This window comes from Mastomys coucha, unplaced genomic scaffold (genome assembly GCF_008632895.1).
Source record: "Mastomys coucha isolate ucsf_1 unplaced genomic scaffold, UCSF_Mcou_1 pScaffold21, whole genome shotgun sequence".
Lineage (NCBI taxonomy): Eukaryota > Metazoa > Chordata > Mammalia > Rodentia > Muridae > Mastomys > Mastomys coucha.
This window is the reverse complement of record NW_022196904.1, coordinates 191,045,062-191,070,054: the sequence shown is the minus strand read 5'-3', so window position 1 is coordinate 191,070,054 and position 24,993 is coordinate 191,045,062. Positions and strand designations below refer to the sequence as shown.

Sequence of the window (24,993 nt, the reverse complement as noted above, 5' to 3'; positions counted from 1 at the left end):
AGCCTATCAGGATAGGAAGCAAATGAAGCATGCAAAAAAACAACCTCATACCCTCAGAAGGGGGAGGAGGGGGAAAGAGCGAAGTTTTCTTTGAGAATGGTTACAACTTTTACTTTAATGTTAAAATTAAGAGGGGAAGATCTCTCAGAATGCTTGCCTTATAAGGCTTCGGGGCCTTTCGGTTCATCTCCATCACTTTTGGCAGATTAGAGCGATAAGGGAGAGGAAAGGAGAGAAGGAAAGAAGAGAAGGGGAGGCTGAAGCGTCCTTAAGAGGTTTGAAGTCAGAAACGAAGTTAGAAGCCCCAGAACTCAGGTTCTAAGAATAGTCTTTAATTCATAACTACGTTCTAAACTTTAAAAAGAAAAGGAAATCAGAAATAAAGAGAAGTTCTTGTTTTGTTTGTTTTTTTAGTTTTTTTAGCCTGAAGTTGAAAGTAAACTCCCTCAGCAAAGTTGCTTGAACAGCTTCTCCCATTTTCCTCTTCTGAAAGAGTTTGGCTGTCTTAAGCATCTCCCTTCACATCTCTTTAAAATACGTGCCCCCAAAAGCCATCAGTCTGGCTCTTTTGTGGGCGGGGAGTCAAGGTCTCTGGAGCCTAGCTGGAGAAGGCCCACATTCGAATTAGAGAGTTACTTTTGTAAAGATCCACTTCAGTTTCCCAAGACAACTACTCTGAGGGCATATTGATAAATCTTTATTGACAAAATATTGACATTGACATACTTCTTGGAAGTATATAGTGTGTTAGAATTCTAACAAATTAACACAAAACACAAAAATATTTACATTCTGGTATAGAAGACACTAAGGAAGCATTTGTAACCCTCTTTCGTAAGTCTATGGTCTTAGAAGAGAAACTCAGTGCTTGAAAACTCCCATGTCCTTGGCCATGCCACCATCGCCCCATTAACTACAGTCCTTCCTTCCACTTTTGCAATAGACAGACTTAAAAGTTCTGAATGGCCATTATGTTGAGTGGCTGGATGCAGTCAATCTCTCCAACCACTAAAAAGGAAAAGTTGACTTGGTGATTTAAAGTGTCAGAATGTTAGGAAAGGAAATATCCAAGAAATAGAATTAATTTGGGTCTTTATCTTGGGTTGTTTTTACCCCTAGCATGAGTCCTGATTCTTCTCAGGGGCACCCTCCCCCGCCCTCCATCCCAGTCCTGCTCCCTCATTTCTCTGTCAGAGGACCACTATCTCCGAGCCTACTTCGTTTAGCTTTCACAATCACTTTGACAATAGAAGGTATCAAAAAAGTGTTTTTACAGACTGCACATTTCTCAGAAAAAAAATTAAAAATAAAAATACACAGAACCTGTCTTTAAAAGAGGAATAAAATTACAATTCAGTTTTTAGACACCATTCACCCGACAACTGCTACATGCAATTCAAGTTTTTGAAACAGGTGTAGGATAGGGCTAGACATGGAATTTTGTATGTTATTTCTAATTAAAGATGAAGGGGAAACACTGTGAAGTGCAAAATTAAAAGTCCTGTGCCTTTTTTATTTTTTCAAAAAATCATTATCATTTCTAAATGGACTTTGATAAGCGGAATACCTGCCAATCATCTTGTTTCCCTGGTTTGCCATTTGACTGATAGCTCCCCTTGTCAGAATGTGCCTTTGCCTCACAAGGATCATTCATTCTCTCCCTCTCTCTCTCTCTCTCTCTCTCTCTCTCTCTCTCTCTCTCCCTCCCAGTCTCTGTCTCTCTCACTCACTCAGCTGCCTCTTTAGACGAGGGTTGTATGTTGATGATGAGGCCTCCGTCCTCTGCCGTCCCATAAGCAGTGCCCGGCGCCGGTTCCCGGTCCAGTGCCCTCGCTGTCCAAAGTCTGCTGCAAGCGAGCAAGCAAGCGCCACTGCACTGATTCCCTCTCTCCCTTTCTCGGTGAATGTGTGTGCAGTTTGTTTTTGTTTTGTAGGGTTTTTCTTCCCCTTCTCTCCCTGTCTCTCTTGCTCCATGCTGTCCATTTTTTGGGGGATTGGGTTTGTACTTTTAATCATCTGAGGTCACATCTATTTCCTCCGGACTCGCCTGCTTGGTAGCAATTCTCCACCGGTTAATGTGGTGTGTCCCTTTTTTCTTCTGTTGAGAATCTGAGCCTTCTTCCTCTAGCTTTTGTCTTTTGAATTTTGTTCTCCGGTTCTGAAACCATACTTTTACCTGTGGGGAGAGACACATAGATCCTTTAGATCCTTCATAGCGCCTTCCTACCATACTCCAGAGGCCTCTCGCAGCCCAGGCCTATCCCCAGACCCCCAGACATACATCCTAAGGGCTGACCACTTCCCTCTCCTACCCTCTGAGAGGAGGCCCCCTCTAGAGAAGCCTAGCTTCCATCTTTCCAAACCCTACCAAGGAGCCTTTCCCCAAGTGCCACAGAACACAAAGTGTGGCCGTTTCTCCCTCACAAATTCCCACCGAGAGCAAAGGCTTTTTGCAAAGCATGTTGTAAAAATAAGAAGTAAGGAAAAAGGTATATGGAGAGAGAGAGAGAGAGAGAGAGAGAGAGAGAGAGAGAGAGAGGTCCTTGCTTGCCCAGACAGTGAGTACAGGAAAGACTCAGTCTCTGTTAACCGAATGTGCTTTCTATTTTCTACCAGTCTGGAGTTGCCTAAATATAGCGCCTCTTCTGCTAGGCAAGACCCTGAGTAAAGGATGGGGGTTGCTTGTCCTCAGGCCTTGCTGGGGGACACTGGCAGGTGAGCAGGACTAGAAAGGGCCCAGAGGAAGCCAGTGGACACTGACTTTACAAGCCTCACTCAGGGCCTGGACAAATTGAAAGCTTCGGAAAGAGCATGACAGAGAAAGGGAGTAAAAGAAACTGAATGAGAGAAGAAGGAAAGAGGCCTCTTTCCTCTGCTCCTGTCAGTCCTCAAACAGGGTAGAATCAGCTTTGGCCCCAGCCTCCAGAGAGTCTAGTAACCAGGCCTTCCCAGAGCTTGCATCTAGAAGTCATCACTGAGGTTCAAGCCAATTGCCTTCCATGGGGAAGTTGGGTAGTGGGTTCCATTCAGCAGTACTACCCAAGTTTGTCCAGCAGTGTGGTACAGATGAAGAAGACAGTCAGTAGTGACTGCAGCCCCTGCAGCCCACAGCAGCCCAGTCAGAGCCTCTGGGCTGCTGGGACGCCACTCCACTCTCACCTTTAAGACTGCCACGGAATCTCACGTGTTCTCCCCAGTGCTCCTGTCTCCCCAAAGTGCCCCATGAAAAAGCAAAGTAGGAACTGGGAACAAAACTGTGTTTAATTTGCTTTAAGTCTGCTAATTAAGGGGGGAGGACAGTTCATATGCCACACACACACACACACACACACACACACACACACACACACACACGTTTGCCCAAAGCAAGTCAGTGTGCTCCCGGCTTGACATGCACACAAAGACTAAAGACTCCAGGCAGTGTGGGCAGCGAGGCGGACAAAGACAACCGCTGCCTCTCCTATCTAGGAAAAATCAGGTGGGCCTTGCCTTGTGCCCACCCTGTACAAACCTTCGAAGCCCCATTCGTTAATTTTTATTCCCCGTGAAGAAGAAACTTTTAAAAAACAAAACAAAAAAACTCAATTTAAGCTTCTCAGGGGTAAAAAAGTTACTATACTCTGCCTACAAACGTTACTGTTTACTGGGAACTTTGACCCTGCGTCGCGACTGAGAGTACAGTAGCGCCTACTGTAGACCTAAACTCCCTGCCCGCCTTGGGACTAACCCAAGCTAGGCCCTCCACCCGCCAACCCCGCTGTGCAGAAAGGATGTGTCCCCTAAGGCTAGCCCTCTCTGCAAACCGTCTACTTTTCAGGATCAGCTTGCCTGGCCTCGGGCTTCAGATTCCCCGATTCCTGGCATTCCCTTAAGAGGAGTAATCCGGTGGGCCCTGGAGTCTTTCAGAACTCTTATCTAAAACATTCCCGGCTCTCTTCAGCCTTGAGCCCAATCATCAGAACACCCCGCTGCAGTTAACCATATCTCGGACCCCAGCTGAATCTCCGTGATTCTCTCTAAACTTAGGAGTTGCAGGGGCCTGACCAGCGGAGAAGAACCAGCCTGTCAGTGAATCTCATAATTGCCCTAACAAAGCTGAGCACCTGGAAAGTTACTGATCCGGAACTCGGCGCTGGGCGCTGGCTGCCTGGGTCTGGATGAAGTACCCTGGCTGCAGGACCACACTCACCTGAGTTTCCGTAAGACTGAGACTGTGCGCCAGTTGCTTCCTTTCCGCTCCCACCACATAATGGTTCTTCTCGAAAGCGTGCTCTAGTCTTAAAAGCTGGGACGGCGAGAAGGCGGTTCGAATCCGCTTCGGCTTTCGGGCAAGAGCATTGTGCAAAAGGAAACTCTCGGGACTTGTGTCGTTCCCTGCAGGGGGCAGAGCAGAAGTACCATTAGGGGGCCTCCCAGGCAGGAGTCGCCAGCTTCTCTGGAGCCGGGCTAGCCCAGCATAGTTCCCTGGGCCTCTGCCTAGTATGCAGCGCCAGATCCTCTGGGACTGGTAGCTTTTGAAAAGGACACCGGCCCAGCCGTCAGCCCAGGGCTCCAAACCCGGGCGGTAGCTGACGAGCAGTTAGTTGTCTCTAGAGTGGCAGTCCTCACGCTCCCGATCTTTGCTGGTTCCCTAACTGCCCTGGCACCTCAGACCTAGATACCTCTACTCTGTGTGCCGGGGCCAGAAGACAGGACAACAGAGCCCGGGCTCGGATATTGGTGCCCACCATCCAAATCCAATAGTAATAATAATAATAACGATAATGATAATAATAATAATAAGTAGTAGTAGCAGTAGTAGTAGCAGCAGCAGTAGTTGTAATTCCATACTTTCTAGCCTATTTTAAAATTTTGACATAAGCGTAAAAAGGACGACGTGTTGCTACCTATAGTTTTCTCGCAGATTTATTAAAAAAATTTTTTTGGTTGGTTGGTTGGTTCTAGTTTTGTCTTGCTATCTCTGTGAGAAAATGCAGGGGCCGGTTGAGACGTTGCAGCCGGGCCGGGACAGAAATCTCTAAACCAGGCGAGTATGCCCAGTATCTACGGCCGCTGCTTCCAGAGTGCCCGGTTCTAGGGGTCCCCTGGTTGCCAAGAGTGAAGGGACTGGAGCCTCGCGGTGGGTACTCGCCGCGACGATCCGTGGCCGCGAAGATCCAGGCTGTCCGTGATATGTCCGGGCGACCAAGAACGTGACTGGCAGAGAATGGGGAAGCTGAGCTCTAAACTTTTAAAGCTAGGCTGGGGTATTTCGGCTTCCCGTATTAAAGGAAGCTAATCTATTCACCACCACCACCCCAAAAATCAGCCGGTAGTCTCAACGGGAGTAAAGGCAAATTCAGTGCTGATCTAAGGGAGAAAGGTGTTTTGCTTTGGTTTGGGTGTTTTTTGTTTGGTTTGTGTTGGGGTGTTTTTTTTAAATAATATATAAATATATAAAATGGCGAGCTGGCATCTACCCGATTCTAGACTGACAGGAATGCGAAGTATTATTGAATGAAAAAGCCCATCGTTATCGATCGCGCCCCGCTGGAGGTAGGTCTTTTACAGACTGCAGTCGGCAAACTAATTCGAACCCTTTTCCTAAAGTTTTAACTTTCTTACCAACCCCTACCCAGAAGCAAACAAAATTAATAAATGGGGGGGGGGGGGTAATGAAGACGTCCAAACAGATCTTCCCTTGTCGGGCCTCCTCTCGACTGGGTTTTCTCTTTTCTTTTTTTAAAATTTCTTTCTTAATTTCTTTCTTTCTTTCTCTCAAGAAAAACAAAAACAAAAACAAAAATCAGCAACCAAGCGGAGACCAAACGGAACCTGACTTCCCGCCACGTCCAGCGGGTGCCCGGGTTAAACAGGTCGCGGAGAGAACCGGTGGAGCTGCGGAGGTTTCTACTCTCTCTCTTCCCGCCCCTCCCTGGGCCTCCAGAGCGGGAGGAAGAAAACACTTTGCTCTGAGGTTTCCAGTGTCTCCTTAAAGGGATTGAAGACCTAGAAGTCGCGTGTCTGGGCTGGAGGGACGTGGAGTGAGTGTAGAGCGGAGTTGAAGTCCAGTGAACCTGGCCATGTGGCCCTGTAGGAGTCCCTGAGTGATAGACTGGCCAGGAACATGGTCCAGGGAAACAGGATTCAGGGACCTCGCGGGCTCAGAGCTTCTTGACAGCGGGCATCGTCGCCCAGCATCGTGTCCCAGCCAGCCCGACCCCGGCCCGAACCACGGGACACCTCGTTTGCACCCCTTTCCAAAAGGTCAAGGAGTGGGAAAGTCAGTAACCCAAACGAGTCTCGGCTTCAGAGACTGGGGACCAAAGCCACTCGGGCCCCTCGCTACCCGGTTTCGGAGCCAAGCACCCTGGCTGACCTCCGCCCAGGCCTCGAGGAGCGCCCACCCGGAGCAGGCCGGGCGCAATGAAGGAGGCGACCGGTGCGGCATGCTTCAGTTCCGCGACGTGGCACGTACCTTGGAAACGATGACCCAGATATCGGTAGCGGTGGATGAGCCAGGGGTAGAAGGTGGACGGGTCCCGCTGCTGCGAGGCGAAGAGGGGGTGTGGCGAATGCGAAGAGGGCAGGGGGTGGGCGGCCAGGGCGTGCGGCGGCGGCACCGGGTGCACCGGCACGGCGGGGTTGGGCGGGTGCGAGACCGCCTCGGCGAACACCAAGTCCGGGTTGGAGTAGACGCCCCTGCCGGCGGCGGCGGCGGCGGCGGCCGAGTGGAAGCCGTTGAGGAACGGATTTATGGGGCTGGAATTGGCGTAGCTGAGCGCCGCGGGACGGATGGGATCCTCGGAGCGCGAGGCAGGCAGGGGACTGTCCTTGGCCACCAGCGACTCGATGGTGAAGCAGCGCTTGGGCGCCGGCTGAAACATGCTGCGCCGAGGAGCGGGCGCCCTGGGCTCCCTGCTCCCGGCGACCGCGGCGCGCTGCCTCCGCCGCCCGCTGCCCGCGGCGAGGACCGAGGAGAATGGGGGACTCGTTTGTTTGGGGTGGGGGTGGGGGTAAGGAAAGGAAAGGAAGGAAGGAAGAAAGGAAAGGAAAAAGGAAAGGAGGGGGAGGGGGAGGAGAGGCAAAGCCGAAGATCCCGAGAATCTTGCACCAAACGCGCCCAACCTGGAGAGAGGGGGGAAAATCCTTCCAGAAGAATTTGCAGGCGTGGATTGGGGTAATATTTTTTTGAGCGAGGTGGCGTGGGGGGGGGGTTGGAGTTAGAGGCAGGGAGGGGGGTTCTCGGGGAGGCAAAAAAAAAGTTTTCTCTCCTTTGCAAAAGGCGGGCAGGGCGCCCTAAGTCCAAGGACAATCCATGGAAGTGTTCGCTTCTTCACTAGTAGTGCAAACGATTTGTTAGTTCATGAGCCTAATTAGTGCGGGGATCACATAAACAGCTTCCTCCGAAGCCTGGTAAATGGCTTGATGATTGGTCGCTATTACTCGCCCTGAGGTGGAAGGGGGGAGACTCTTTAAAGTGCGTCAGAGGGAGGCGAACGCCTGGGAACCCGGAGGCCTGGATCCAGGCCCAGAATGGAACGGAGTCGGCGCCACTGCCCCGGCCGTTCCTCCAGCCGCCCGCCCGGCCGCCGACCTCTTGGTGTCTTCGCCCTGCGCTCCAGGCTAGCTCCCTCGCTCCCGCGGCGCCCGCTGCGGCTTCTCTCCTCCTCCTTCGCCTCCTCCGCTTCCCTCTTCTCCTCCTCTTCCTCGTTCCTCTCCTCCTCCTCTTCCTCCTCCTCTTTCCCCCACCTCCTCCCCCTCAGCCACCGCCTCCTACTGCACCAACACCACTCCCTCCGGGGCACCCGGGTCCCTGCAGAGTCTCAGGGCTGCGCTGCCTTTGCTGCAGACCCCTAGATCCTAAGCCTGCGGCGCTGGAGCTGATGAGACTGAAGCACCGACGGACCCGCAAATTTCTTCACGCCCTGAGCTCCGCTGCGGCTGTCCCCTGGAGGCCCACGCCTGGGTCACTGAGATGGCTTCGGGCGCCCGGAGAGGGTAAGCGGGCGGGGACTGATTCCGGGCAAGGGCTAACCCGCTTCACTCATACCAATCCCCACCCCTAGCAAAACTCCTGAGGTTTCCTAGGCGCGCTAGGAGGGGGGTACTCCCCACCCTCCAACCAAGCGTAGCTTCGAGGTTCCAGGGTCCACGCGTTTGCAGTCTTTGACCCGGCTGGTTCGTTTGCAAGTTTAAACCTGAGGGGCCAGCTGTGCCTGTACAGTTGCAGTGGACTTCCAGCTCACACCTAGAGTTTCTGCTTTTCCTTTCTGGAGGGTGGTCACTTCCTTCCCCAAAATAGTTCTTTCTGGGGTATGTGGGGATTTGGGGAAAGGAGTCTTGGGTCCTAGGTCAGAGGCTGAAGTTGTGATTGTGTTGTTATCGTTCCATTGTCCTTAGTGGTGTTGACACTGCTCCCATTATTGCTATTATTACTGTACCTATTTTTATTCTGACATCTGTCGTCCCAGGGCTGGGTTGCTCTGCAAATCCAGGTTTCGCAACTAGGCACTTAGGATTGCGTCTCCGGTCCTAGGCCCTGTCCGCATTTTCGAGCTTGCCTTCGGTTTTGGGATGATTTTAGGGCCGACTTCTCTCGTCCCCATTGGCTCACGCTGCGGCATAATTATGATCACATCCCCCCCAGCCTACTGGCGCTGCTTTCTGTTTATTGGTGGTTAAAGATCTATTATCTATTCATCAGCCGCCTCCCCCCCCACACACACACCCTTTGCCAATTACATTCTTCTAAAGTGAAGTACCAGCAGGTATTTTGCACGCTTACAATTAATGATATTTTTTTTCTGGCGTCCTTTAAATTTGTTGCTGCCAGGTCGAAGCCATTTATCCTAAGAGGGATAAAGTGTTTGTGTTTGGTGGCTAGGTTGCCCGAGACCCGGAAAAAGCAGATCTAGAGAAGACAGACTTGAAGTCCTCTAGAGGGACTGGGAAGGCCACCTGATTCCACCAAGGGTCTGGGCCTTAAGACGCTCCAGGAAGTCCCGGCAATAATGGGTGCCTTGCCAACTCTTGTGTTTGCTTCTCTTGTTTTTCATCTACTGCTGTTTAGGTTGTGTGCGTTTCTTGTATAGCATTCATGTGAGAAGGCAGAAGCTCAGGGGAGCTCCTAGGTAGAGGGGAGAAAAGTGTTTCCGTCTCACCTTTGCTCTCCTCCTGGCAAGTCTCCCCTCACCTCAGACTTCAAACCTTTTCACCTTCTATTCTAGATGGCCTTCTTTCTTTGTCCCTTTTGGGGGGGGCAAGCTCAGAGATCATGGCCATTAGATTCAGCCCTATAAAAAGGGTACACATTTGAGGCCACATTCTCCTCAGGCCTGAACCAGCCCCTAAATATAGCTGAGAAATCTCTCCCTAGTCTCATGTGGGCTGTGAAAACAGAGGCTGAGCCTCTGAAGGCTGGGGTCCAGTGAAGGGGCGGAAGTCTTGTGCTGTGCCTAGCCAAGCAAGGTTCAGAGGAGCTGGGGGTCAAGTGAAGGCTTCTAAAGCTAGAAACAAACTCTTCCACTTGGTCACACTGCAGATACTCTGGAGGAGGGTGAGAAGGTGAGTCTCATGGGTCTGAAATGCTGTGACTCCAAATTAGGACCACTAAACTCTTCACTCAGGCTATGGGACCAAATACCTCCCCCAGAGTTAGCATTAGTAAGCTTGGCTGAGGGTATCACAGCCATTGGCTTTGAGGGTCAAAGAATCCAGACCTGTCTGGGAAGCCCTCATATGTAGGTGGTTGCATGACCCCTCACCTCTTTGTGCCAGGGTGTACTGGGAAAATGTCTTGAGGGAATGAGCACCTAGCTTCAGACAAGGACCTCCAGTCTCTTTACCAGTTTCCTCAGCAAAACAGCCTCTTGCAAACTTCCCTTCTCCTGCTAGGATTGCCGACCCTAGGTAGTCTCTGGGTGACCTGCAAGTAGCCAGTGCTCAAGAGCAGCACGTTTGGTCCCTTAATTTTGAAGGAAGCCAAAGCATTTGGCACTCAAGTACATGAACCCTAAGGGGCTCTGCCCCTTCTCACTCCACCTCCACTGAAGAAGAAAAGCGGGTTTCCGGTGAGTCAGGCTGGGTGCGGAAGCCCTAGATGCCAAATAATCTATGCTAATTCATGCTTCCAGCCGAGGTTCCCGGGAAGGATCTGGTCTCCCCGGTGTGTAGAGGAATTAACTAGAGAGTAACTCATTAACCACACTGGCCAGCAGAGGCGCACCAGGGCTCTGGACATTTAAGTCCAGCTTGGGACCCAGAGCTCATAAATGGGGACACTTGGCTTCTGGCTTAGCAGAATGCACATGTTCTAGGTTCCTTAAGGACCCCAAAAGCGGCTGTTTGGTTAAGTACCTGTACATATAGCTGGGCTGATTCTCTTTGCCCAGTGTACACCACATCACAGGAGGGTTGGACACCTTGGTTTTTGCAGACAGAGGACTAGAAGACACATGTGAATATTCTAATAACGCATTTGTTTCTCACTGAAAGACCAGAGTCAACACCTCAGTCTCTTCTGACCTCATTTTGTCATATGTAAAAATGAAGCCCGTATGTCTAGGAAGCAGTTTCTGTATGGCTGTATGATCAGTTATTTATCAGAGTAAAGGTAATTACACAACATGTTTTCAAAGCTGTAAAGTATGAAGTGTGAATTTTACTATTTGTAGTTACACCTAATAAAACTATCCCCTCCCCCACTGCATTTGTAGTTTCACTGTGTGACCTTGGGCAGGCTAAGCTATCCTCTTTGGTTCTTTTTCCTCTTCCTCCAAATGGGAATAAATGATAGTACAGTAGCATTTGGGATTGTTGCAAGAGATAAGCAAAGCAAACTGTTCAGACAGTGTCTAGCACATAACGAACATTAATAAAAGCCAGCTCCTCTCGTGGGTGTTGCTGTTATAATGTACCCCCAGCCAGGCCATCACTCTGTAAAAAGACATCCACACGAACCTCATACCTGCCATGTTCCTCTGTGCTTGCTATAGAAAGTGCTGGATTCTTGAATCTCTACAGGTATCAAAGGGTAGAGATCTCTGAGGATCTGTGATAACCATGGGCTTTGAGTATCCTGCAAAGCCTCTGTTTACAGAGAAGCAGAGCCTTCAACTCTGCCTGCGGGGTGACTAGGCCCCAGAGGTGGGTGGATGGCATCAAGCAACTCTAATGGATAGAGCTTCCTGGGACGACTAGCTGTGTGGTCATCACAAATGTCTGAATCTTAGAGGTCGTTGGGGTTGGGTGAGCTTAGCTCGTTTTTTAGTGTTCTGTACATTTTCGTCATTGCTAGGCTGGTGTTTGGACCTGTAGTGTCCTAGAGTAGTGAACCTCACTGTACACCACCAATGGCCCTTGGGCTTGTGTAAGGTGTCCTGAGAAGGTCCACCCTAGCTCTGGCTACAAAGTTTCTCTAACTCTGTAACTGTGATCCCAGTACCTCCAGCCTCTGAAATCTAAGGCGGCTGTGGGAAAACGAAAAAAAGAGAATTAAGACCTTAAAAACATTTTTTAAAATTATCACGGTAAATCCCTTTCTGGCGTCGTCCCCAGAGTTCTCTCGCAAGGCCGCCCAGGGCCGCGATCCGCGTGTGCACAGCGGCGCCTAGTGGCGAGGGATGCGAGAGGGCGCGACGCCCTCTGAGCTCTCTGAGAGTGCAAGGGGTTGCAGCCCACTGCCACCAATCTGTCTGAACCAGAGAAGAACCTATGAGGAGGCTCAGGGCTGCGGAGAAGAGAGGCTTCCCATCTCTTCCCATCGGCTTCAATTCAGCTCCCGGCGTTCACCCTCACTGGAATTTCCCCTTCTCTAGGAGCCAGGCTTTTTTCTAAAGGGAGCAAGGAGGAATGGATAGGGTACATTCTAACAAGGACGTGGCAACGGGGACCATCTAAGCAAGAGAGATAGCCAGTTACTGCGCAAGGCGACCACAGTTCCATGCCTAAGGACCCAGATATATTTAAGTCCTAATCACTGTGACTTAAAGGAATGGGCTTTTAGGGACCCTGACTGAATGGGATCGGGAAGAACTTGGGTTGCCAGGTTCAGCTCTCCTAGATGTGCCCCCTTGCGACAGAGGAGGACAGCCCGAGGGGAAGGGGTCCTTGATTATTGTGCAGATGAAGAGTATCACTAAGAGCAAACCCACAAGACGAAGGGGCAGTGATGAGGTTATGGTGATGCGCCCTGCCACCAGACGCTCACGGACTTCATCTTTCACGGAGCAACCGAGCTCTTCTCTTGAGGTGAAACCATAGAATCCGTGTAGAATTGCTAGAAGCCTAGATGGTATGAAGAGGCTCCTGGAGCATTACTCTCAGCCTTACTGCTCAACGGGCAGACTTAGAGGTAGTACTCTAAGTCTAAGTAACTCTGGAGAGAACATCTCTCCCGGATCATGGCTTCTGCTGCGCTGAGTGACTGCAGGAAAGATGCGTTGCCTGTGATTTCTGAAAGCCAATGTTTCGGTCCAGAATGCCACACTACTCTGGGAGACACACCAGGAGTGTGGGGCTTTAATGCCACCACTGAAGCTCATCAATCCTCAGTGCACACAGCTCTGGTGATTTATTGTTGAAAGCAAAGGAATAATCAAGAGGGGAGGGATGTCATGATTTCCTTCTCCATCGGCTGCCTTCAAATAAGAGATTATAACTAAACAAGGCACGGGAAATAGACACAAGGATGCAGGAGCCAGGGACCATGGACAGGCTTGCCCAGGTGACTTCCCAGGAGGACATGAAATCGCTCTGTCCCCTGGCACTCCAGGGTGGTAGGAGTGTGGCACCCCCTCCAGTCACCCCAAAGCTGCTCCTCCAAGGCACACATAGGTCCAGGATGCGAAGGGTCCTTCAGGCACTTTCCTGGGCTCTCTGGAAGCTTTGTCCCTGACTGCTTTGGACCAGAACCCCACAGAAGAAGGTGGATCTCCATCTGGAATATAAGGGATTGCTAGATGTAATAGACAACAGAATGCCCTCTAGAATGCTTTTCTGAGCAGTCACCTCTCCTTTCTGTAATTCCATACTTTTCTAGAGTAAAGAGCTGGAGCTAGAAAGGAAGGGGTCAAGCCATCTGAAGAAAAAGAAATGCCAGGCTTTTTCTTTTGGACTCTTTTTGAAAGCTGGGGAGGATGCCAGGAAGACTTGGGAAACACTAATAGCTCCTGTCCTGTGTGGAGTTTGGCTTTAAGCATGTCCTTTCACACCCATAAGTCAGTGGACTTTTTAAAGTGTGGCGAATGGTAAGATGCCCATTTTCCAGGTGAGAAGGCTGAAGGCCAGAGATGTTGTACACGGTGCCACTTTGCAGTGATTAGTCCACGAGGAACCTGGACAGCCCAATCTACTTCTCACCCAGCCTCCAGAGAGCACACTCCAGCCAACATGAAAGGTCAGCAAAGAGTCCCCACCCTCAGATGGGTCACCCAAACTGACCCAAGCCACAGGGCCTATTCATACATCTTTCGTGGTTGTAATCCTTGCCTTTGATGGTTTGCACCAACTGTCCTGAAAACCACATTCCCAACCCAGAGCTAGCAAACCCCGGAGTTAGGAGTGAAGGATGTGAGTGAAAGCCCTTTTACCTATGTGGTTCCGGTGTCTTTCCTGTTAGAGATTCAGAGGGGTCTTGAAACCTCTTTTAGTGGGCAAAAGAGCATCCGGGTGCTCAGAACATGAGGCAAAAAGGAGAGTGGTTGGGGCTTTCTGAGCTCTTTAGTTCTGCTTACCCATGGTAGGATAGCACATCTCGGAGATTCCTATGATGCCCCAAGAGGAATACTCACACGCGGGAAAACAACAGCTCTAGACTTTGAAACAGGTAGACTTATGCTTCCTTCTAGGGCTTATAACTCTAGCTGTGGTGCCCCAGCTGCCCATGCCCCGTGGCAATGACACACTCACATCGGGTCAGGAGGCCTGGCACACACAAGCTGAACTCACTAAGCCTGCCTTTCCCGTTTGCAAAACCCGGTTGTCATAGCGCAGAGAAGCGCGGTGCAGCTCTCCTCCCAGTAGCTGGTCTTCACAACCGGCCCCTGGAAGTTGGAAGAAAGTGGGCTGGGGGAGGGGGACGTGCTGAGGAGCCTCCGGGGGTGCTGCAGCAGTTACAACCCGCCAGGGTCTCTCTAACCCGCAGTGAACACACACACACACCCGCCCCCAGCGCCGAAGAAGGCCCCGACCGCCACAGCCCTCCGCTTAGCTGGGCCGACTGCCGCTCGCCCGGGGCTGCGCAACAAAGGGTGGCATCGCGGCGGCGCGAGCAGGGACCGTATTGGTTCAATATTAGCTTTTCATTCCAGTCTATTGTGCCCATCTGAGATAATATTGACTCTGAGGTGAGAGCTACAGACTACGGGGCTTGTCTAACACTCCGCCCGCCACAGGGCGCTGGAAGAGAACCAGCCACCAAGAGTTAAAGTGATTGCAAATAAACGCTCCTTGCTCTCCCTGCCGGGGTGCTGCCAGGCGCTGTCCTCAGCGCTCTCGCTCGGGCCTCGGACTCCACCGCCAGGCTGAGCACCATGGTCTCCCGGCCCTGCGGCAGCTTAGGCGAGCCAGCGTTCCCATCGGAAACAAAAAAGAGCTTTTGCTTAACGTACCACCCAGCCTTCAACTGATGTCGAGGTTCCAGACCTGGGTGACTCAGGAGAAAAGTAATTCGCAATCTTTAGGTTGCAAGCTCCATCCGATGGTGTTTCCTCCTTTCGAACGGCGACCTTTCGGGTAACTTTCCGTGGAAGTGTTTCTCTACTTTCCTCTTCCTGGGAAAAGCAAACGCATGCAGCACCTAATAAACCGCTTTATTCGTGAAGGCGTCCTTAATACAATTTTTTTCTGTGCGTTTTACTTTGCTTTGAATCTCCTTCAATCCGTCATCAATCTGAAACTGCCTTCCCAACCATCGCGCTGAAGGGCCTCTCCAGCGTTCAGATCTTGCAAATGAAGATTCATTTCAAAGTTTAAATTGGCTGTAAATGCCTACGTTGGTAAACAGCAAGTTAAACTGCTTTACGTGTCTGAAAAAGAACACTTAGCCATATGCTCTAGGGAACAAACCGGCTTACAGTGACCATGTTGAGTGTGCCCTCCCGGGTCATTTATGAAATTTGTGCCCTCCCCCAGTTAGACTCCGATCCTTGTAAGAAAAACTTCACTTATGTTTTTTTTTTTTTTCCAACACTAATCTGATCCTGAGAGTGGGGGATATTTTTATCCACCTTGGAGGCAGGGTGGGCTCTGGGGGGCTAGGATAGGTGAAGGGTTGTGACACAGCAGGATGTGCACTCCTCTGTTGGCTGCAGAAAAAAAAAAACTTCAACACATCTTGTGTATCTCAGAAGTGGTAATTGTGTTTCATACACAGGATCTACAACTTATTTTGTTTGCATTATATACTGTTTACTACATAGTGTATACTGATTTTCACCAAGTGAAATTTGTTTAAGTTATGACATCTAGCTCCTATGTTAATTTATGGTCACATTAATTACCTAACATTTATTATATAAATTATATGCATTATACATTGTTCTGGTATATATTTGCATGCTTTATGTATTTGTGTGTGCATGTGAATATATACCAGAACAATGGCATATATTTAATATTTAATCTCCCTGTAATCTCCTTTTAATCTCTCTGTAAGCGTGTATTTGGTGTTTTTATCTAACTTTACAAAGTCTTAATCGAAACCTCTTTGAAACCCGCTATAAATTTTTTTTGGGTCCAATTGTGTTTCCTGGAAGAGGACCTGGCAATAAGGAACAGTCAGGCCCCTCGAGTCTCCCAAATATCCCCCTCCCTGGGGTAGCCTCCTCTACTCACTGAGACTGTAGGAGTTGGTTTGTTTCTGAGGATGGCTATTCTACAAAGTTACATCATGAATTAAAAATTATTTAGAAGAGTGAAGTGTGTGCTCAGCTGATGCATCTGGGAGAACAGAGGAGGCCTCTCACCTCAGATTCTGGGCTCCAGGCAACAAGCCACTGGGCTCCAAGCTGTGGGGGAATCTGTGCTGGTTCTGGGTTCCAGTGCAGTCCCACAGGGCTCCAGACCCCAATCCGGCAATGCTGTTAATGCTCATTGCGGACCGACTCCAAAGCTTTCCAGCTTCAGCCTGCTTTCGTTTGGATTGAAGACTAAAACCATGGGTTGAACATGAAGTCGCCCGACCCCTACCTCCCACCTCCCACTTCAGTCGCGCCCTCTCTGCAAGGGCAGGGCGGGTGGTCCCAAGGAAAATAAAATAAGTATTTAAAAGATCAGAACCAGCATAAAGGTTTCAACTGGGCAAGAGGAGAGGCAGTCAACCTGCTGTCCCGGGCAAGAGGAGAGGCAGCCAGCCTGCTGTCCCGGGCAAGAGGAGAGGCAGCCAGCCTGCTGGTGAAGTGTTGAGCATGAGAAAGGTCCTAACACTACAGAATAAACAGCACAGTGGCAGTTTAGAACCCTAGGTATTAGGAAGGGAAACCAGGATATAAAAGGAGGGTGGATGAAGACCTTCACCAAAGAACCAGTGGGTGGGAGGGACTGTTACCAGACTTGCTTTTTCTTAAAAGCACACCCTCTCCAAAATGATTACCTGTTGTAAACATTTTGTAACAGGAAGCAATGAATTTGACTAAACCCCAGACCAATTGGCTTCAGCTCCCTTGTCTAGCAAAACCCCAGGAATTAGAGAGCTCCCAAACCTGCCTCGGAGACTTGGACAAAGGTTTCTGTGGATATGAAGGAGATCCTAAAGAGGCCTCTAGGTATGTGCTAAAATGACCAGGAGAAGGGAGGGCATTGTGATCACTTATTGTTAAAAACAAACAATCAGCCCCCTACTTCCCTGGGCTGTAGTCTCTGGGTCTGGCTGATCTTGAGCATCTGAACATGCCTTCCAGATGAGGAGTGCGGTATAGTGCCAACCATGTGGCTGCAGCGCTCCCCCAGATGGCCTCAGGCATATCTGGCCCATTTTCTCAGTCCAGGTGATCCATCTTGTCCATGTCCAGCATGGTGGAAAACTCCATTCTAATTGTGTAAGCATCAAAGCCCCTTGTTCTGAGCCCCCATGACCTGGTTTACAAGGCATCTGCGCAGGTGTGCTGAGAGATAGGGAAGAGCTGGTTTCATTTCTCTTCCTTGCCAGGGCATCTCAGAGGAGACGATTCATTCCTATCAGTGATGGCTCTTATCTCAGCTGCTGTGCTAAACAGAAAATACACACAGAAATGAACTGGAGTAATCGTCAAAGCCCTGGGAGGCTACTCCCATTTTCCACATGGAAAACTGAGGCCCTGGTGTTCTTGCTGGTCTCAGGTCACAGTTATAAATCGGTGAGTTGGAATTTCTGCCCAGCTCTTTATGACTCCAGTAGCTTTTCCCTTTTCTCCCCACCTCCAATTCACAGGGACATTTTGTTAGTGAAAGTAAAAGTCTATGCCCCTCCCCAAAAGTCAGTGATTCCATGATACAGAGCCAGAGTTCCAAGTCCTCACCAGAGCACATATTCTGGGTCCACAAGAGCCAGTAAGCTACTGGTCTGTGAATCGAATATGCCACATCGATCACCTTTCCCACTAGCCATCATCCCAGTTTAGAGAAGTGGAGACAGACAAAATGAGGTACTCCTCTTGCCCACTGTCTACACAGAGACCTGGTATCACCCTACAGCCTACATCAAGCCCCTCAGTTTTGGTCTTTACAGCATATGGGATCATTTAGCCAATAGAGTTGGGCTTCCCAGTCTGCCAAGAAATCACAAAGCTGTTTTTCCTTCTTCATGTGTCGTGAAGTATTTATGCCTCTGTCTTTGCCTTTCTCTGTGTGCACACCCCTGTGTTGCAGAGACAAAAGGACAGAGGAGCAGAAATTCTCTCTCAGCTGTCGCCAGATGATCTTCAGAGACAAACTGATGGTTGTTGTACAATTGTGTATTTTTCTCTGCTGCCATTTGGCTGAGACATACCAAATGTCAGTATCAAATGTACACTCAAGCTTTTAAAACATGTATTTTTTTTCCCAAGTAAAGAGTTTGAGATAGGAGGAATCTTTTGGTCAGATTGTTTCATGTTCAAAGTCAAAACCAAGAATGCCAACAGGGTAACAATCAGAGAACTATCTAACCACTGGCTGGTATACTCATTGCTCACTACTCCAAAGAGCCATGGCCCTGGAAACTTCATTTTCCTTCATTATTATAAAACTTGATGTATAGTTTTATATTAAAGAAGACAGAGAAAAGGGGTCATTAACGGTCCTTGAAAGCTCCCTACCCAGAAGCCACCACCCTACATTTGGGGATATTAACTTTTGACATTTTAGAAAATAAATTATATTATGTCTACACATTTTGCTGTTGTTCTAGGGGATAAAAGGAAGGGAGGGAAAGTACTAGATGTCCTTCTCACATGAAGCTATGACCCAGGAAAACCTGTTGATGCTATAGAACAAGAGGGAAGGTTCCAGAGAGCTGGAAACGCTTTCTAACTGATCCCTTTGGGGATGGCAACAGAGGCATGCAGTTGCCAAAACTCGTCACATTTAAGACTTTACAGTGTTTTACTGTAGATCTTTATACCTTGGCAAAATAAAACACACAAGAAGACTACTGTTAACCCATCAGATGCTGAGCTCTGACAAGCTACCCACTCCTTTACAGTGTCAGATAGGGTGGGCAGCCAGGCCACATCCTTCAAAGGAGGAATCCCTACCAGTTGCCAGACTCCATCGCTTCAAGTGTTTTCCCCCAAATCCTCCACCCACATTGCACTTCTCCACAGAGTCCAAGTCAATCAGAGAAGGAAGACAGAAGGGCTTACCTTCGGACTCCAGACACTTCTTTCTAGTCAGTACCTGGCATTCACAATATTGTCCTTCATAAAAACAAATTATATGAAGTGGTTAATAATCCACATCAGCTCCATTAAATACCTCCCTATAAAATATAGAATTTTAAGTTTAATAGGAGCATGAGTGTACTGAGTACTAGAAGCTATGAAGAAAATTAGAACAACATTCCTCCACTGCCCCCACCCAAATAAGTCTGCATGTGACCGACATTGGCTGGCATTTGGAATTCAAGAACAAACACTCCCATGACAGTACCATTGAGGAGCACACTGTCTGGTAGAGGAAACCCACCTGGTGTACAGTAAGTACAGTGCAGCCTCACAGTTGGGAGACATCACTTCTGTCAGTGCTCTCCAGGACTATTACGGTTTCACAGTCTCCAGCACTGCTGGGGTGTGATGGTTGTTCTTAATTTTTTGCATTGTTTGGAAAGGTAATGTGAGGGAAGTTTCCACTACAAAGGGAAAAGGGGAGAGACATAAAAGGAAAAAATATTAAGGCCACAGGAAGTCTACCTGAAGAGCTGCTTGAGGTGGGTCTGGTTCAGAAGAAGCAAAGGCACAAGCATAAACCTGGCTCTTGGGAAGAAAGAAAGAAAAAGCCAGTTCCTCACCAGCATTGCTGGTGGGACTGCAAGCTGGTACAACCACTCTGGAAATCAGTTTGGCCGTTCTTCCGGAAATTGGACATAGTACTACCAGAGGACCCAGCTATACCACTCCTGGGCATATACCCAGAAGATGCTCCAACATGTAATAAGGACACATGCTCCACTATGTTCTTTAGCAGCCTTATTTATAATAGCCAGAAGCTGGAAACAACCCAGATGTCCCTCAACAGAGGAATGGATACAGAAAATGTGATAAATTTACACAATGGAGTACTACTCAGCTATTAAAAGCAACGAATTTATGAAATTCTTAGGGAAATGGATGGATCTGGAAAATACCATCCTGAGTGAGGTAACCCAATCACAAGAGAACACACATGGTATGCACTCTCTGATAAGTAGATATTAGCCCAGAAGATTGGAATACACAAAGAACAAACCACAAACCATAAGAAACTCAAGAAGAAGGAAGACCAAAGTGTGGATACTTTGTTCCTTCTTAAAAGGGGGAACAAAATACCCATGGAAGGAGTTGCAGAGACAAACTATGGAGCAGAGACTGAAGGAAGGATAATCCAGAGACTGCTCCACCTGGGAATCCTTCCCATATTCAGTCATCAAATCCAGAAACTATTGTGGATGCGGCAAGTGCTTGCTGACAGGAACCTGATATAGCTGTCTCCTGACAGGCTCTGACAGTCCCCAACTAATATAGAAGTAGAGGCTCACAGCCATCCATTGGGCTGAGTACAGGGTCCCCAATGAAGGAGCTAGAAGAAAGGATCCAAGTAGCTGAATGGTTTGCAGCCCCTTAGGACGAACAACAATATGAACTAACTGGTACCTCAGAGCTCCCAGGGACTAAATCACCAACCAAAGAGTATTCATGGTGGGACTAATGGCTCCAGCAGCATATGTAGCAGAGGATGGCCTAGTTGCTCATCAATGGGAGGAGAAGCCCTTGGCCCTGTGAAGGTTCTATGCCCCAGTGTAGGGGAATGCCAGGGCCAGGTGGGTTGGTGAGCAGGGGAAGGGGGGAGGGAACAGGGTTTGTTTTCTGTTTTTGTTTTTGTTGTTTTTTTTCTTTTTCTTTTTTTGGGGGGGTGGTAAACTGGAAAAGGAGATATCATATGACATGTAAATAAAGAAAATACCTAATAAAAAATAATTTTTTTTAAAAAAAGAAGAAAGCCAGTTCCTCCTGAGAGTCACAAGGGGTGGAGCTGGCAGTGTGGCTGGGACTCTCTCTGCCTCAGAGCAGGGTGGACTAATAGGCCTTGAGCCCTCAAGAACAGAAGCATGGGATCAACTTAAAAATTATATATTTATAGAAGTTTTAGGTCATTTGCATTCTGCCAATGGGGCATGGACCATTTACAAGGAAATTTGCAGTTGACCTGCAATTAACAAATATAGTCAATTCCAGTGCTGGCCCTCAAGAGCTAGCAGGTGAACTAGACAGCTAACTGTAACGTAATAAGATCAGTGTCTAAATGAAAATGCTCAGAAGAAAGCTGCTGCTATTTCGTTTGAATAATACAAAGCAAGCATATGCTTCTTGGGCATCTCCAAGAAGCTCCTGGAGGTGAGGGAAGGCCAGACCATCAGGAGATTCTCTAAGGAAACCAGGGAGGTGTTTCAGAGACAGTAAAACGTGGTAAGTGTGTAGGTAACTGACCCTAGGCATGTGGAAAGGACATGTGAGGCAAGGGGCAGATAGGATCAATTATTTATTGAGTTATCTGGGCATGAGGTAGTTGCCATAGACTGTCACGTTTAGATATCATGAGCTCGTTTAGATATCATGAGCTCCTTCAGGTGTGTGTGTGTATGTTTCACCCTTCCTGCTTTTGCATGTTTAAAAATTGGGGCCAGGACCAGGGAGATGGCTTATCCCATAAAAGCCCTTGGTACACAAACCTGACAGCCTGAGTTTGAATCCTTGGAACAGCCAGTAGCTGGATGCAGTGGTGCCTTTCTCTAATCCCACCATCCCTACCACAATGCAGTATGTAGACACAGGAGAACCCACAGGAAGCTCACAAGTCAGGTAGCCTGGAATATGCAATGTAGTGGAAAACAGCAAAAGAAACTTGCTTCAAGCAAGGCAAAAACCAATACCCAAACTTGCCTTCTGATCTCCACACAGGCACTGTTGTTTGTACACACACACACACACACACACACACACACATGCATGCACATGCACATGCACACATGCTATACACATGCACAAAATTAAAGCAATAAATACTTAGAGAAAAATAACAATAACTTAAGCCCATGAAGATGAAGTAGATTCCTCAAAGACTGACACAAAAAGTTTTAGGACAAGGTAGAACCTTGACCTTTGCGCTCCAACCCCTGACTTTAGGCCACAGTTCATCAGGAAGTCTTGACCTGATGAGATAGTTCTGAGGACTGAATGTGAAGGAAGTTGAAAAAATGCCTTTGTAAAGTGTGGACCTCTGACAAGCATTAACTGTAAAAATAATTTGCAGTTAGATCTTTCTCCTACAGCCAATTATGTATTCAGCAAATACTTCCTGTATAAAAATGCCACGTGAGCACCATTCCAGGCACTGGGGGTGTAATAGGAGAAATCTCTTCATGACACTCTGCAGTAGGTCAGCCAGCTGACTCCATAAAGGACCAGCTCTGAGAGAAGCAGAAAGTTCAAGGTCATGCATCACTGTTTCTAAGATTGAAAAAGGAAAAACAACTTTTATGTCCATTAAAAGGAGGTTCGCCTTGAGGAAAAATTATGTTTCCTTACAACAGAAAACACAAGTAGCTTTCTTCAGTGTCATGGGGGAGAGATCATGACTCATCCAAGGAAGGGGAAAAAAAAACAAGTTCTAGAACAGCAGTGGATTGAGACCCCTTTGGGGGCTGACCGACCCTTCCTGAGGGGTCACCTAAGAGAAGTGGCAAGCACAACTCGTAACCATAGCAAAATTAGGTTATGAAGTAGCAATGGAAATAATCTTATGGTGGGGGAGGTCGCCACAATATGAGGAACTGTATTAAAGGGCCACAGCATCAGGAAGGTTGAGAACCATAATGTAATCCTGTTAATGTTGAAACAAACCCCTCTTGTCTGTGAGCCTGCATGTCCAAGTTGCACACGCAGACCTGGATGGAAACTTGGAGAAACTTTCTGGAGGAGGTTTGCACTAAGCTGGGAGCAGAGTGGCTGTAGGACCAGAAAGAGGACCTAGAGAGCCTGCTGTGAACTGGGCTCTTTTCCCGGTGACGCCATGTACTTCCCAATTGTTTAATTGCTGACAAAGAGAACACATTTGTGCCCTGCCTGTGCAGTTAAGCAAGGAGGCACAGGCATGTGACCAGTTTGGTTACAGCAGTATGATTATGCTGTCGTTCCTCTTTTAATCTCCTTTAATGTCACTTTAATGTGTCTACGTAGTGATATAGACATATAGGTGAGACAGTGCCAAGACATAAAAGGAGGAATCAGAACATGGCCTCCTGGCTTGAAAATCTTGCCTCTCTCCACCCCAGCTGCAGTTTATAGCGAAACCCTTTTTTAAAGAGCATCATGGATTGCTGGATGGGAACCCTTGTTCTCCCAGTTCTGAGACACATGTAATTATTTCTCAGCTAAGTAGCCTCAAGGATCTTTGTGATAGATATGACTTCATCAAGCCTCTTCCAGAGGTGACTGGGCTGGAAGAGTCGATGTGAATGTTCTAGGATGAGGGCTGGTTCTCCCTAGGGATCCCCCTGACTCTTAACCCATTCCAAGTCAGATGTTCTTAGATTTGGCTGATGTCTTCAAGTTAGCTCTGAAACCTTTGGCAAGCTGCTGCTGCTTCTGAGAGAGAGAGAGACAGAGACAGAGACAGAGACAGAGACAGACAGAGAGAGAGACAGACAGAGACAGACAGAGAGAGAGACAGAGACAAAGAGAGACAGACAGAGAGAGAGACAGAGACAGAGACAGAGACAGAGACAGAGAGACAGAGAGAGAGAGACAGAGAGACAGAGACAGAGAGAGACAGACAGAGAGAGAGACAGAGACAGAGACAGAGAGACAGAGAGACAGAGAGACAGAGACAGAGAGAGAGAGAGAGAGAACATTGGATAGTGGGGCCTATAAAGTAATTTCTAGTCCTACATTTCTGATTTCGACTATGGAAAATTGTGGAAGAATGTCACCATCCATACATTCATTCCAGGGCATCTACTGCAGGCTGAAGAAGGTGCCAGAAAGATAGACCTAGAACAAGTGTGGGTGTGCTCCACCACACCCCCCTACAGTCTGCTCTGGACCTGCCTACACACTTGTGTCCTTTCTCCTAGCTATGAAAAAATGTTCAAAGAGGAAGAGATTTATTCATATTCACAGTCTAGAGTACAGTCCATCATCACGGGGAAGGCACAGGAACAATCAGGAAGCAGACAGGGATGAGTACTGGCACTCAGTCAACTGTTACCTTCTCTTCAGTCTTGGACTCCATGGAAGGATGCAACCAGAGTTAGGGTAGGTCTTCCTACCTCAATTTAGCCATTCATCTTCCCTTGAAGATATGCCCAGAAGTTTGCCTCCTAGATCATCCTTATACTTCATCAAGTTGAAGATTAATGCTTTCTATCACATTTGACCTCTGACCCCCAGTGTCTCCTCACCTTGCCAGACAGCTTCATCTCCTTAAAGACTGCATCACACGTATATTGCAAAGCTTTGGCTCTTCCACTAAGCTACACCCAGAAGCCCTTACACGTATATTGCAAAAGGAAAAAGGGAGCCTCGTGTGGGAACAGAAATGGTCTCAGGTCAGCATCAGCTCTGAGAGGGCTAGAGATAAGACTCCAAGTCTCTCTGGCCAGTCCACTGATTCAGCAAACTGTTGTACGAGCACTTTCTGTGTGCAAAGCCCTTAGGAGACTGCGGTAACATGGGTGGGAACCTAAGAAACCTCCAGCTTACTAACCAGTATGTGGAAGGTAAATATCTTGGGAAGACAGTACCTTCTTCTGGTGTTCAGTTTTCAGACCTGTGCCCTTTGTGGGCCACCGGAGAAGTGGCCTGGCCAGGCTTATCTCCAAGTGGCAAGGAAGCCTAGGAGCAGCACTGAGTGAGGCGAGAGTGAGTCAGAGTGTGGAGAGTCTCCACAGTGATCTTGGTCAATCTCAAGTAAAGGCAGCTTGCATCTGTAGGCTGAAGGGTGTGCTCATCCAGAAGAGGAAATGCAGTTGTGGCGGGCGTAGAAGCTGGTCCAGCTGATCTTTATCTCCAAGCCATGTGACAGGCAAATGATCCGGCTTCATAGACTCAGTCTCCCTTTCTACAAAAATGGGAATAATAGCAACTGCAAGTGTGACAGCATTTCTCTCAGAGGGAAACACCAAAGACAGCTAAAATTATTTGTAGAAAAGTCAGGTATAAGACACGTTGGAACATAAAGCTGTTGTTATTTGGGAGAGATGTGCCCTATTTCTACCTGAGGATCAATAGTCAGGTATGTGAGGTATTCGAGGAACAGTGCTGCTGTCAGGGCCCTGGGCCTCCTTGAGTGGTGTGGTTATGC

At 48.4% G+C, this 24,993-nt stretch overlaps 2 protein-coding genes across 3 annotated transcripts in view; one reads left to right on the top strand and one right to left on the bottom strand.

The window, feature by feature from the left end:
• Window positions 1–674: 674 nt before the first annotated feature.
• Emx2 (empty spiracles homeobox 2) lies at window positions 675–7,394 on the bottom strand. Of its 2 annotated transcripts, XM_031390859.1 has the most exons (3): window positions 6,458–7,394; window positions 4,190–4,374; window positions 675–2,176 (listed from the first exon to the last, which is right to left on the bottom strand). In XM_031390859.1, the coding sequence occupies exons 1-3, from the start codon at window positions 6,864–6,866 to the stop codon at window positions 2,009–2,011; spliced, it is 762 nt and encodes a 253-aa protein (XP_031246719.1). In that variant the 5' UTR covers window positions 6,867–7,394; the 3' UTR covers window positions 675–2,008. The 2 variants fall into 2 exon arrangements, with proteins under 2 accessions (XP_031246719.1, XP_031246720.1); XM_031390860.1 differs by lacking the exon at window positions 4,190–4,374 and having other exon boundaries at window positions 2,073–2,176; window positions 6,458–7,364.
• The window catches only part of LOC116101477, a 69,367-nt gene continuing 51,238 nt past the window's right edge, over window positions 6,865–24,993 (top strand). The window contains exons 1-3 of the mRNA XM_031385016.1: window positions 6,865–6,976; window positions 7,360–7,980; window positions 13,250–13,378. Coding sequence (XP_031240876.1) covers window positions 6,865–6,976; window positions 7,360–7,980; window positions 13,250–13,378 — 862 coding nt within the window. The remainder of the gene's footprint in view (window positions 6,977–7,359; window positions 7,981–13,249; window positions 13,379–24,993) is intronic.